At 42.4% G+C, this 14985-nt stretch overlaps 1 protein-coding gene across 6 annotated transcripts in view; it reads right to left on the bottom strand.

Moving 5' to 3' along the window:
* RIPOR2 (RHO family interacting cell polarization regulator 2) overlaps positions 1 to 14985 on the bottom strand; it is a 214254-nt gene that overhangs the window by 99554 nt on the left and 99715 nt on the right. For 2 of the 6 annotated variants that reach the window (XM_081245366.1, XM_081245371.1), the window contains exon 1: positions 10941 to 11600. The exons of the other annotated variants lie outside the window; for them this stretch is intronic. In XM_081245366.1, coding sequence (XP_081101492.1) covers positions 10941 to 11001 — 61 coding nt within the window. In that variant the 5' untranslated portion in view covers positions 11002 to 11600. Of the gene's footprint in view, positions 1 to 10940; positions 11601 to 14985 lie in introns of those variants that run through there. 6 annotated transcript variants of the gene reach the window in all.

The raw sequence follows: 14985 nt of genomic DNA, 5'->3' as shown, positions 1-14985 counted from the left end.
AGGGAGTTTAGCAATGGGATTGACCCCTTGCCTGCCTTCTATTAGGAGAATAAGAATAAAAACCTCTAAAGAGGTCTCTTTCAGCTGAGATGTTATGGATGTACAGCCTTGGAGCAAAAGGGCAAGAGATGCAAGTTTTTTTGTTTTTTTGTTTGTTTTTTTTTTTTTGCGGTACGCGGGCCTCTCTCTGTTGTGGTCTCTCCCGTTGCGGAGCACAGGCTCCGGACGCGCAGGCTCAGCGGCCATGGCTCACGGGCCCAGCCGCTCCGCGGCATGTGGGATCCTCCCGGACCGGGGCACGAACCCGTGTCCCCTGCATCGGCAGGCGGACTCTCAACCACTGCGCCACCAGGGAAGCCCTGAACTCTTTTTATAGTAAGATATTTTTCCCCTCCAGCAAGTTAGAACTGCTCAGAGATGCCTAATAGTGCTAAACATTCCAGCTCCTTCCAACGCTTAGCAACAGGGAGCCGATTGGCCCCCACTGAATGAGCGAGGGTGTGTGTGGTGGTGCTTTTCGCTCTTTCCTTCGTGCCTGTTTTGAAAAGGCTTCCTTGTCCTTGAATTAACATGCAGGCTGAGTGGACATCCGTGGACCTGCCCTACAGACAGAGGGCAGTGGGCAAGAGCCAGGACTGTTTTGGGGATGATCAAAGCTCTGCTAATCCCTTGTAATCTCCTAACGTAAAGGGGATATATTTCCAATTTGGTTTCTTTGAAAGCTGCCCCCAAGGCTGGCACTCTCACTTTTTGATGAATTGGGAGACTTGGAGTGGTGTGTGTGTGGAAAAGCCAAGAAGACGGCCTTGAGTCATGTTCGTGCCTCAGTCATCTCGTGCAAGGAGGTCCAAGGGTTTCAGATCTCGGGGACAAAGAACCCAAAGAGTCAAATGAGGAGGAGAGTGCCTCGAAGTCATGCAGAGGAGTCAGTGGGAAGGACCCTGGACACCTCCTGTGCGTCACCTTCTTTCACCTCATTTATCGGTGGGCTGGGAGAACCGGGCCTTAGTCCTCCTGTGTGTCTCCCCTTACATCATGCTGCCTTCTCTGCCCTCCCCCACCCAGCGCATTCTGTCTTTGGTTTTGTCTTGGACTGTTAATTTTTCATCATCCTACCAGTTGGTGTTACAGAGCAATGTAATATGGGGACATGTGTTATCTTAAAAATAATATTTAGGGAGGGAGGGAGACACAAGGGGGAAGGGATATGGGAACATATGTGTGTGTGTGACTGATTCACTTTGTTATGAAGCAGAAACTAACACACCATTGTAAAGCAATTATATTCCAATAAAGGTGTAAAAAAAATTTTAATAAAAATAAGAGGGAATAAATCTTCTCTTAAATGGGGATTTTAAAATGATAGGACCCTCTCACCAGACATGAAAAGGGGAAGAGCTAGTGGGAGAGATGGTTAAGAAACTCTCAATGAACTTAAGAGGCAAAATGATGGAACGTGATGACCTAACCCAGGGGTCAGCAGGCTTCTTCTGTAAACAGTCAGATAGTAAATATTTTAGGCTTTGGGGCCAAGAGGTAAAAAATGAGGAAATTGTATACTTACATATAACAAGAGAGAAGAGAAACTTTCACATTTTTATGGACAAAATTCAAAATATAATAATTGAGCTTTTTTTTTTTTTTAATAACACCAGTCTACCAAGAAGAAGAATGGAATTCTTTTTCTTTGGGATAACATCTTGCTTAATTGAAGTTCAAGGTCAATGTTCCCTATCATCAAATCGATTGCAAATGTCCGTCTTTTTGTAAAAACCATTTATGGCAGGCGGTACAGAAACAGGCAGTGGGCTGGGTCTGGTCTGCAGGTTTGCCATCTCCTGCCCAGGCCAAGAGGTGGGTAATGAGCTACTGACTCATTATGTGCAGTTTTCAATATTGCCTGGGTAGCTTATAAAGGCACAAACATCTGTCTTTTGGGTGTATCGTTAATGTTAGGAAGACACGCAGGGCTTTTTTCTGTCCTCTGCACTCTAGTCCGTGGTGTAAATGACAAGATGTGTTGTCTTTTCTCATACAGAAGAGGATGCTTCTGACCCAGCAGCAGCTGTCCTTCCAGGAATGGGGAGGACCCAGTCTCCCCTCCTACAGCTGGGACCATTTCCAGCCTGACCAGTTATGTGCCCTAGTCCTAACTTTTATTGAGTGGTGCTCAATAAAGATTTGGTGATTAGTTCACAGCGGGTAGATCCCATTAACTTGCTCTCTGTCCCATGAAGTATTATTATTAAACAACTGAACTAACGTTTGTCCTCCTGTAAACACGTGTGCACATTAATATATTTACACACAAATATACATAAACAGATTACCATGATTTCTCCAGTAGGTTTCACCACTGAAAATATTTTAAAACACAATGGAAGTGAAAACAAAGCAAAACACCACTAGAGGAAACGTTGTAGAGGCTTTGTTTAAAACCTTAATTAGGGCTTCCCTGGTGGTGCAGTGGTTGAGAGTCTGCCTGCCGATGCAGGGGACACGGGTTTGTGCCTCGGTCCGGGAAGATCTCACATGCCGCACAGCGGCTGGGCCCATGCGCCATGGCCGCTGAGCCTGCGCGTCCGGAGCCTGTGCTCCGCAACGGGAGAGGCCACAACGGTGAGAGGCCCGCGCACCGCAAAAAAAAAAAAAAAATCGTAATTACTGTCCTAAAATGCCATTAACATATGTATAATCCAAGTTTCAATAAGTGTTATCTTTAAATTAGAAATGGTTTAACAAATATAGAGAGCCCAGCCTTCATCAAATTACTTTTTAAAAAGTACTCTGTAAAGCGGCATGCAGAGGCAGTAACTGTGGTGTGTTTACCCCAAGTAAATATTTACCCAGGAGAAAGGGCCTGTGTATTGTTAAAGATACTGTTAAAGATATGATTCTTCACCTCCAGCATTCCTGACCAAGGCAAAGGGGACTCTCTCCGCAAGAAAACTGCCATAGCTTATATCACTCTTTAACACTCAGAGGATTTTCAGAGGGAGACCAGATTGAATAAAGCAAAAAAAAAAAAAAAAAAAGGTAAGAAATCACAAATTTATTTTGTGCCAAGTGAAGGGGTTATTCTGAGTCCTGCCTTTGTCAAATGGTGGAGGTCGGATAGCAGCCAGGCTTGTTAATTCATGAGCCAGACGCACCTCTATATTCCCAGGAAAGCATTTGAAGTGAGCAGTCTCAATAGCTGTGCTCTCATCAGCTTGTGTCTTTGTTAATCACAGGCCAAGGGTAGAAGAGGAGAATTGTATAGACTTGGGAGACTGGGACAGCTGAGAAAATCACAATTAAAAAATCACTGACATTTATGTAGTAAGTCCTTACTGGTTTTCCATTATCGCATACATTATCTCCTTTAACTTCAAGCAGTTTGTGGGGGGAGGTGACCACCACCACCACATCACCATCATCACCACCCCAGCATCATCACCATCACCATAATTATCATCATCTCCAAGTGGAAGAAGGAAAGTGAAGATTCTGAAGGGTTAGGTAACTTGCCTAAAGTCAAGCTACTAGTAAGTTGAATTAGGTCTTTTGAGTCCAAATATTTTGCTCTTTCAGCTATGCTATCTTCCCTCAGTTTGGAAGTCTGAATGGTAAAAAAAAAAAAAAAAAAAAAAATCGAAGATTTACAAACATGGGTGGCTCTAGAATTTTTGGATGCCAAGTGCTTAGTACAGCAATATGGCCAGAAAAGGGGTCTGTCCTCCACTGGAAACTGTTTGCAGCATAAGCATATGATTATTTTACTCAGATTATAGAGTTCAAATCATTCAAAATAGCAATGTTTTCTGAAAAAGCTTTTTATCATGCTTTATATTGGGACTCTAAATTCTAATTTATTTTTTAGTCTTTAGAGATGCTAATGGAGATTAATAGCGGGCTGAGGCATGCCCCACCTCAAAGACATCCTTGGTAACCCTGAACATATAAACCAGAAGTTGAAGGAGAAGAGATGGTTTTTCAGGGATTGTTTTTCGTAATATTTCAGTCATATAATTGATCTGTAAGTGGTTAAAAGTGCCTTCTACAAATCCTATCTGCATATTTGATTCTTTGACACACTTCTCTTCAAATGCCATTCTATCAGTTCGTTGTGCTGTTATAAATAGGAAGGAAAATCCCACCCTAGAACATGTTTTCATATTTACTCCCTCTCAGAGTTTCCTGAATGCCAATTCATAGAGAGAAAAAACATATCTTCAACTGCTCAACCAGCTGACTCAATTTATGATCTGAAAGTCAAGTTATTTTCTGCCTGGTTCTCGGCTCATCACTTCTTACACTGAATGGGCAGTTTAGAATGACGTCGAGAGGGAGGAGAGACCAGCCGGTGTCCCCCTGTTGCTGTTTGAGTTGTACAGTATAAACATTTAAACTCTGAACTCCCAGTGATCCAAAGACTAAGAAGGAAAGATGGCACCATAACCTTGTCACTTTCCAGAAGGCAGCAACTTTTTTTTAGTTCTCTTTATTTTATTTAGAAATAATTATTTCCTAGGGTTAAACCTCCTAATACAGCAGAGATGACATACCCTCAAGATCTTTTCTCTGTTTACTAGGTTATCTATTAATGACAATTTTTACAAAGCTTGACAGTGTTTTCTCTCTCCCTCAGATGGGAAAATAGACACCTCACCCTGCCAAAAGTTCACATTTTCCTCACTTTTATATTTTAACATCTAGAATTTTTTACTTGTATCCATCATTGACCTTCAAGTGTCTTCTGCCTGAAGCCTCTGTTAAGCCAGTTGAGGCATGAAAAAGCGTAAGATATGGAAAGTCCACACGTGAGAGAATGACGATAATATAAATTATCACTAACTTGCCTTCTGGAGTGAAGCTGGCCATTATACCTGCCTTTTGATTGTTATCCCAGCGTGTATGTCAAAATCTTTCTCTTAAAAATATCTAAAAGTGATCAAGTAAATTGTCGTTTTTCTTGAAGGGAAATTCTTGATGAGTGATGAGATACACTCTGTCTACACAGCACAAAGTGAAGTGGTTTTTCAGCTCAAACGACCTGGTTTGTCTATCAACAAGGATCAAACACTTCAGATTCTTGACAAATCCCTTCACTCTGCAGTGCACACATGGTATGGAATCATCACCCTCCTAGTCGGCCAGGCATCTCCACATTTCAGGCGCCCCAGAAACAGCCCCCAATCCAGCCTGGAACTTACTGTCGAGGAAGTACGTGAATGTTCAATATCCCACCAGCCCCTGCATTGTGGTTTCATTTTCTTCTGTCCATTTTTACCTGACGGGACCAGTCACTATTTTTTTTTTTCTTCCTCTCTGTCCTTCTGGTACTTTAAATAGTCATTTCAACTTGACTCAACTAATACCTTTTCCTTCTTTAAAATCTCTCCTGAAACCAACTGAATTGCAAACATTTTCATTAAACATCACAGCTGTTTGGTAAACAATCAATAGACAAAATTTAGCCATCCAAAAATAAATGAGAAGTGGAATAAGCCTACACTTGCTAAGCACAGTAAAACATGTGAGGTATAGGTAACGGGATACATCACATTTCTTTAATAAATAGGTTGACTTCATGAAGTGAAGTAACTCCCATCAAAGAGCAGGGGCAATACTCCAACTTATTTCACTGCTTTGATCATAACAACTACACATTTCTTTTTTTTTTTAACTATTTTTCCCCCCACACAAACAATGGGTATGCATATACTTGTAGTTTTCAACTCAAGTCCTGTAGAAGATATACTCAAGGCTATCTCATACTATTCCTAAAAAGACTTTACTGGCTGCTTATAGAGATATTAAATAAGCATTTAAAATGTTTTCTTTGTGATTCTGGGCCCCTTTTTGGCTTTGGCCTGATCTAAATAAGTCACCCTGAGGTCACTGGGGGCCATAAATCAGGGGGGGTGGACTGGTGGCTAAGACAGCCTGCATAGCTTTAGTGCAATGTGCTATTTTAGTTTGTGCCCCTGAAATGACACCATCTCTTTGGCACCAGCCAAAGTAAGCTTCCTAGACATCTATGGGAAGGGAATGTTTTGCAGTAATCCAAGGCATAGGGCACACAGGCATGAAATATTGTGGGAAGGTCTGTGTCTGCTCCGGACCCTGTGACAAATAAAGTAGGGAAAACGACTTCCAACCAAAACGTTTATCCAGGATTCCGGGAATGGAAATTGACCCAAGCAATCTCGGCAAATTGCGAAAGCAAAGAGTGGTCAACTTTTTTCAACCCAGGAAACTAAGGCAGCCTCTTCCTATCCCTTCTCCAATCCCATTACTTGGGTCCACTTGAGAACCCCAGACATGGATGTTTTGGGGAAAGGGCTAACATAGCTAAATAACAATTATTATATCTACATGCTATAAAATGTGGCATAATCAAACAAAAAGGTCCAACTCTCTCTCTAACCAAGGCACATACACTTTTATGTTCTCTTTCTCAACACTCTTTTCATAGAGGGTGTGGACTTAACCAGTCTGAACTTTCAGGATTTATTGGTTTTGTACATAATCTTAATTTAATCTCTTCTTCCTTCTTTCTTTTAATTTTGGAAAGGGCAAATGTAATTCAGTAAATATCAAAACGTGCCAGATTACAACAGGTTGCATAATTGTTTACCCATTTTAAAAAATCTACCTTGGCTTCATAAGCAGTTTACACAGAAAGACAAAGTGGGCATGTATTCTACGCTTACAATTCTCTTTTTGTTAAAACTTTTGCAATTTTCTTGCTCTCTCTGAGCTGAAGATCCCATTGAAAGGGGACAAAATTGCTAACTTACTTGGCTTGGGGAAAGGAGAGAGGTTTGGTTCGAAAGTGTGTGGCATTTTTTTTCAAGCATCTGTCAGTCTCTAAGAGCGACAGGCAGCTAATGGTCGAGTGGACTTCCCTTTGAGTTTCTCTCTATCTGGGAGAGTTCTTCTCCTCTGGGGAGTCTGAAACAACTTTCCTAGATACTGTAATCCAGGACAGGAGAAGTATTCTTATGCTATGCTGCATTGTACCAGAACATTTGAAGGTCTGGCAAAGCTTTGCAGTTTCCTGTGGTCTTTTTAGAAGCAAGATTTTAAAAGACATGTACGTGTCCAGGGACTATATAAGCCTGAGAAATACTTTGCACACATGACCGTGAACTCGTGGAGTTTTATTATTCTAATCATTGCACTTGACCACAGATTACCGAGCGCTGCTAAAAACAAAGGCAGTGAGGACTTGTGGTTCTAAGGAAAGAAGGACTGCAACTTTAACTTGTGCCAAGGAGTTGTTCTGACTGCTAACCTACTGGCTGACCACCACCTGGGGAACTGTTTCCTCCCACACACGAATCCTGTTCTGTTCTTGAGAGCTGGCCAAGGGCCTCCACTGTGCGTGACACTTTTTTTCTATTATTATCATCGCCATCATAATTGTTAGAGTTATCATTACTATTATTATCCATCCAGCTATTTCTACTAACATACACCAGACTGGCTGTCAAGAAGGCACAGTGACAAAAGAGATGAAAGCCTTTTAATTTGATAAGTTTGAAACAACAATGGGAAAGGAGCCCTCTAATTCCAATGACTGGTTTTTCAATAGCTTGGTAATCAAACCAATCATTCCCCCAGGAAGGAATAAAGCCTACTGGATAGTAACCATTTTCTAAATGGCATGGTGATATAAAAATAAATAAATACATAGTGATATTTGGAAAGCCAACCTGAGGTGGGGGTGGGGGAGGGAGGGAGAGAAAGAGGAATAAAATATTGGGGTTTCTGGTGGGTAGGTGGGTGACTGCTTTTCTTTCTCTCCCTCTTCCTCTCTCCCTCTCACTAATCATATGCAACGCTCCTCTAGAACAAGAGCAAAGTTACACACCAATGCTTCTTAATTTTGTGAACTTTAACATTTTCTTTAACCACAGAAAACAATAGCTGAAGCAAACAGGATCTCAGAAAGGCAGTTAAAAAAATATATTGTGAGCATGACTCAGTTTTTTCTTCCCAGATCTTTATGTGGTCCATAAATCTAAATGGATTATATATACTTTTAACCAAATGGACCTAAATTCTAAATTTGTGCTTTTTTTAGGGGGAGAGGGTCCTTTAAAAATGTGTCCATTGCAAGGAAATATTGTTGCCTTGGTAACAAGCTCCTAGGCATCTTCCTTCCTTTATGTTAGAGGAAACTCACTGGACCGAAAGCTTTCTGCTTTCTTAGGCATGTTAAAGTGAGCTAAAAGCATGGAGGAAACCTAGAGCAAGCTTGAACTCTTCTAGGTAGATGTATGCCACTGTGCAGAAAAGATGAAGTAATAGAATGCTGGAGCTTTTCAAATGAGATCTGAGAGATTGGGTAATCAACACTCTTGTTTTAGGTAAAAAATGAGGCTCAGCAAGATTAAGTGACTTGCCCAAGATCCTACATCTACATAACAGCAGGTGCAGGGCTACAATCCAGGCTCCGAACAACTTGTCCAGTGCTGTTTCCACCCAGGCATACATCTGAAAATTGGTTTATGAACTGATTTTCTGTAATAAGTCCTATTCTGAATATACTAGGTTACCCAGACATGTGAAAAAACTCTGTGCAGAATTCCTTTCATACATTGCTTTCTAACCTATTCTAAGAACCCATTTTTGTGAATACATAGTCAGAATTAGTATTTATTGAGTGCTTACCGTGTTTGAGGCACTATTCTAAGCACCTTCCCTGCAACAATATTTAATCCACACACCATCCTAGGAAGTTAGTACTCCATTTATAAGTGAGTCAACTGAGAGAGAGATTAAGTAACCAGCTCAAAGTCATAGAGTGAATTAAGTGGCAAAGCCCAGGCAGTACAAGCCTGGAGAGGAAGCTCTTGACTATTACCCTGCAGGGAGCTTACTTAAAATGAAGGAACTACCCGGACAAGCTTTCACATAAATAGGCAAACATGATCCATGACTCTGAAAACTGAATACAAATATGCTGGATGTTGGACTTGCAAGGATTCTCTCTCTAATCTTTAGAGATTAAGTTAAATGAGATAATCAGTCTGGAAAGTACAAAGCATATCACCTGTGAAGTACAACGCAAATGTTATGAATCTATTATGAAGATACTCTGTACAACCCAATAGGTATTATTGTCCCATCTCACCACTGAAGAAACAGAGGTTTAGTTTAGCAATTACCTTGCTTATATCACATAGGTAATAAGAAGCAAAATGAGAATTTGAATCGGAATCTTGTCTGACTCCCAACTTGACTCTTTACCGTGCTGTTGAGGTTGAAATAATCACCGTGATAATCATGAATGCTCAAGAGAGAGATCTTACTCATCAAGCCCTGCTTTGCTGAAGTCTTAATTCTTTCCCTCAGAGTGGGGCCGCTCACCTATCCGTCTATAGGTGGCACTCTTTAGCACTGTAGCCATTGGTAAAAGAGAAAAATCCCTTTGGGGGAAAGAAATGTGGCCAGAAATGTGGCCTGGCATTTTTGGAGGTTGGGTAGATAATTACCAAATTGTCCCATTTAGGCTTATCTTCTTAGTTGTAAACATGTTCTAATTGCTGAAGGGAGTAACTAAGTATGTATACACAGAGAAAACATCCTTTTTTTTTTTTTTTTTTTTTTTTTTGTGGTACGCCGGCCTCTCACTGTTGTGGTCTCTCCCGTTGCGGAGCACAGGCTCTGGACGCGCAGGCTCAGCGGCCATGGCTCACAGGCCCAGCCGCTCCGCGGCATGTGGGATCTCCCCTGCATCGGTAGGCGGACTCTCAACCACTGCGCCACCAGGGAAGCCCACAGAGAAAACATCTTTAAGTAGAAGTGAAAGCTGAGGAATGGAGCCTAAGATCAAACTTCGAGTCAGAGTGGCTCTACCTGTTATCCAAGTAGAGCAACAGCTTGAGAACATGCCAAACAGCAAGGAAGCTGGGGGAGATATTCTTTAAGCTGGTTGAAATTGTGATAAAAACCCAAATTATGGTTTTAAATATTTCTGAGGCTACAACAAAGTAATGTGAAGACAGACATCAGTAATGGTTACCTCCTCGATGACTAGATCACAAGGGCTTCTTATTATGCTATACTCTTTCATTTGTCTTCAATGAACTTGTACTACTTGGGTAACTGCAAAAAATTTTACTAGAGCTCCTTTAAAAAATTACTTGATAAGAGTTTTTAAAAAACTACCAGATACGGATCTTGCGGAAACCAATGAGTTTATGGGGTCCCGAGTCCAGAATGCCATTTCTTTAGACAGTTCCAAATTCTTGAAAAGCTCTTGCCTACAGCCCAACCTCATAGGCAGCATCTGATTACAAAGCATCTGTAGATTACAAGATAAGCCATTTCAAATTGCAACCCTTACAGTCAAATCCCACAACACCGGTCTACCTGGGGAAACCTAAGCGGTGCAGTTGATGTCAGAAGCTAGCATGGCTGCTGCCTTCCAGCCTGGAAGAAGAGGAAAAGGGAAAGGCAACCGAGAGAGAGTTGGGGTGCCAGATAAGCCCACGGAAGAGTGGAGAGGGCAAGACCCAAAGGCAGAGAGAGAAAAGAAGGAGAGGTGGGTACTGCAGAGCAAAGCAATATGGCACCGTGGGGCACCATCCCCGGCCCATCTGTCCAACTGCTGCCCTGCAGTCCTGCTGTGTGCTGAGCACGGAGACAGACTTATTTCCTTAAGGTGTTAGACAAGAGAGCACAGAAGAGGGACAAGGGGAAATTTTAGTACTATTTTCTACCCTAAACTAAACCTTTGGCCATGACTTAAAAAAAAAAAATGTATTTGGAGGAACCATTCAGTTCCCTTGTCCCGGGTTTTGCAGTGTACTTCTGGGGTGCCATCCCATCCAGGATGCTTTCAAAGTCCTCAAATCCCTTACCCAAGCCGGGCCACAGTTTCCAACAGTGTCAAAGCTAAGCAAAGTAGATCAGAAAGGCTCCTGCCAGAATGATGTGTTTACCTTCACCAAAAACATCATCCTCTTCATCCATCGGGAGCTCCTTGGAGTCTAGATACTGCATCTTGGAGCCGGCAGTCAGCGTGTGCAGCGGCGTCAGCAGCTACCCTGCCCTCCGAGGCGACTTCCTTTTCCCAGGTTGGCTAAGCGCCCCGAGAGGGCAGCGTCCGCCTCTGCCCTCGAGAAAGCAGCTTCATTCATGTGAACAGGCTGCGTGAGCCTTTTGAAGAGTGCATTCCAGGTGGGGTAATTTTCACCACTGAGAAGAAAGAATTTTTTTCTTTTTTTTTTTTTGGAAGGGGGCTGCAGATCCGGTTGGAGCTGAACAGAGATAGCGCTTAAAGTCTGAGGGCAATGAATTCTATTTCAAAGCGACAGCTTTCATATTTTCTTAAAGAGGAAGGCGGCCGTTTAACTTTCTTATGAATTTGAACACAATGGGTAGTGTTGAAAGAGAGGGGGTTCACATTTCTCCTATCTTGGTTTTGCTTCAATGACAATTTATCTGAAAGGAAAGCAAGCCACTCTGCTAGACCCAGGCAGGCATCTGGAGGGACAGAGCTTTTCTTTCACTCAGTAATAGTTGCATTTTTCTTTCTTTGCAAACCCCTGGCATTTGACGATTAGAAAATTTCCAACACTTAAACCAAATTTAGTGCACATCTAGGCTCTTATTGACTCAATTAATCTATGGTCAATGAATGGATAAATCGTTTGGGTCAAACGACTTCCATTTCATAATACTGACTCAGTATGATACTTCAGACTTATCACTAAAGCAGAAAGGAGAAAATGTAACTCAGACGGCAGTTCCTCCCAGAGGGAGGACTAACCACTGAGCAGTCACGTCAGTACCAGTGGTTGGCATCACCATATTGAAACACCCAAAGTGTGCTAAATTCTGTATGGCGGTTCAAACACAAATCTCTGAGTGATACTGCAACTTCACTTGAGGTTTCCCAGCCCTCTACCTTGTGTTATAAGATGTCTCAGGCATCAGAAGCTTGGAAAATGCAAATGGAGATGATGGTAGGGAGTTGTTGGCCCGAGGTGTTTATTTCTGGCAACCTTATTTATTGAGTAGGGTTTTAAAAATATGTACATATATTAATAGACTTTGTTTTTTAGAGCAGTTTCAGGTTCACAGTAAAATTGAGAGGAAGTAATAGAGGTTCCCCATAACGCCCTGCCCCCCACAGACATATAGCCTCCCCCATTATCAACACCCCGACCCCCAGAGTGGTACATTTCTTACAACTGATGAACCTACACTGATACATTATTATCACCCAGAATCCAAGGTTGACATTAGTCCAAGGTGCATTCTTCGTGTTGTATATTCTATGGACTTGGACAAATACATAATGACATGTATCCACCATTACAGTTTCATACAAAGTAGTTTCTCAGCCCTAAAAATCCTCTGTGCTTCACCTATTTATCCCCCCCACCACAACCCCTGGCAACCACTGATTTTTTTTTATTTATTGTTTATTTAATTTTTGGCTGCTTTGGTTCTTCGTTGCTGCGTGAGTGGTCTTTCTCTAGCTGCAGTGAGTGGGGGCTACTCTTGTTGTGGTGCGCAGGCTTCTCATTGCAGTGGCTTCTCTTGTTGCGGAGCATGGGCTCAGTAGTTGTGGCTTGCGGGCTCTAGAGCACAGGGTTAGTAGTTGTGGCGCACGGGCTTAGCTGCTCTGCGGCATATGGGATCTTCCCGGACCAGGGCTCAAACCCGTGTCCCCTGCACTGGCAGGTGGGTTCTTAACCACTGCACCACCAGGCAAGTCCCAACCACTGATTTTTTACTGTCTCCATAGTTCTGCCTGTTCCAGAATGTCATAGTTGGAATCATATACAAGGTAGACTTTTCAGATTGGCTTCTTTCACTTAGTAGTATGCATTTAAGTTTCCTCCTTGTCTTTTCATGGCTTGATAGCTCATTTCTTTTTAATTTTGAATAACATTCCATTGTCTGGATGTAACACAGTTTATCTATTCACCTACAGAAGGATATCTTGGTTCCTTCCAAGTTTGGGCACTTATGAATAAAGCTGATATAAACAACCATGTGCAGGTTTTTGTGTGGACATAAATTTTCACCTCCTTTGAGGGCATAAAAAGGAGCGCGATTACTTGCTTGTATGGTGAGAGTAGGTTAAGTTTTGTACGAAACTGCCAAATTGTCTTCCAAAGTGACTGTATCATTTTGGATCCCCACCACTAATGAATGAAAGGTCCTGCTGCTCCACATCCTTGCCAGCATTTGGTGTTCTGGATTTTGGCCATTCTAATAGGCGTGTAGTGGTATCTCGGATTACTAAGTGCTTTTGAAGAGACTCCTGGGGCTACGTTCCAAGCTAAGAACTATCCCCTCCTCCCTTAACCGTATCCTTGAAATTACACCAGCTCCTCCCAGGGGAGAGTATGGAAAATGGAGCTGGAGAAGTCCAGCTGTGAGAAAGGATGTGTACAGAGGAATTCTAGAGTCAGTCAATCATGAAGGGTTATTTGAGCACCAGCAGTGGGCTTATCCCTGCACTGGGTGCCGTGGGGTTTCCAGAGACAATATATAGCCTGGGGCCTGTTAGAACCTCCAATTGCTCTCAACCAGGGTTCAGACCATCCTTAGGGGAGAGTTTGGAAATGGTGAGTGTTTTCGGTTGCACAACGACTGGGGGTATGACTGATATTTAATGTCTTGGTAACCTTCCTGTAATGCATGGGACAGTGGCTCGAGAGGCATTTAGTGTCCAGCCCTAAAGGCCAGTAGTGCCCTTACCCCCTTGAGAAATACCCTGAGAGGCAGACAGCTGGAGCTGAAGCCTTTCTCTAGAGTGCCTTTGCTCCCCTCGTTTCTGACCCTTCCACCACCATCCCCCACCCCAATTCCCACTCAAATGACTTTTCTGGTCAAGGGTTGTGCTTAATTATCTAAATTAAATTAATTTAAATGGGCCTGAACTGGAGGATGGTGAAGCCACTATGGAATAGAGAATGGGGGTTCCTCAAAAAATTAAAAATAGAATTACTATATGACCCAGCAAGCCTACTCCTGGGCATACGTCCCAAAAATCTGAAAGCAAGGTCTTGAATTGATGCTTGCACTGCCATGTTCATTGCAGCATTATTCACAATAGTCAAGATGTAAAAGCAATCTAAATGTCCATCAGTGAGTGAATGGATAAAGACAATGTGGCACATAGATACAATGGAATATCATTCAGCCTTAAAAAAAGAAGGAAATCCTGTTATATGCTATAACATGGATGAATCTTAAGGACATTATGCTAAATGCAATAAGCCAATCACAAAAAGACCAATACTGTATGAATCCCCTTATGTAATGTATCTAAAATAGTCAAAATCATAGAACAGCAAGGAGAATGGTGGTTGCTGGGGGCTGGGGGGAGAGGAAAATGGGCAGTTGTTCAATGGGTATAGCGTTTCAGTCATGCAAGATGAAAAAGTTCTAGAGATCTGTTGTGCAACAATGTGCACATTGTGGACTTAAAAATTGTAAGAGGGTAAATCTATGTTATGTGGGTTTTTTTACTATATACAAAAACAAAACAAAACAAAAAAATGGTCCCAAATGTAGGAAATTTGCATGCAGACCCGAGATCCATTTGTTGTGGCTGGGATGAGAGGCTAGGTGTCAATTCTGATGATCACTACATTTCTCGCCCATTGTCCTGTGCCCTTTAATCTGCATAACCGCACAAGGCGGGTGTTATCTCATTTTACAGCTGAAGTGGTGGGACTCTGAGAGCTTAAATAACTTTCCTAAGAGCACATAGCTAGCGAGCGGCAGATTGCACTAATTCTAAAGCTCACCCCACTACCTCTCATCTAAACAGCTTTATGGAGTGACTGCCAATGATCCAGGTCACCAGAGCATCCCCGTGGCTCCTGGGGACCTGCACCGCCTCCATTTCCTCCCACCCCAGGACCACCAGGTTACCGTAGTAACCCTGGGGTCCCTAGCCATTCCACTTCAGCAAGTGAACATAACCTCGCTAGGCCTACCTCCTTATCTTCAAATGGAGAA

Source organism: Mesoplodon bidens (assembly GCF_964165515.1).
Source record: "Mesoplodon bidens genome assembly, chromosome: 10".
NCBI classification, from domain to species: domain Eukaryota; kingdom Metazoa; phylum Chordata; class Mammalia; order Artiodactyla; family Ziphiidae; genus Mesoplodon; species Mesoplodon bidens.
The sequence above is the reverse complement of the archived record's forward strand: the minus strand, read 5'-3'. Positions and strand labels throughout refer to the sequence as shown.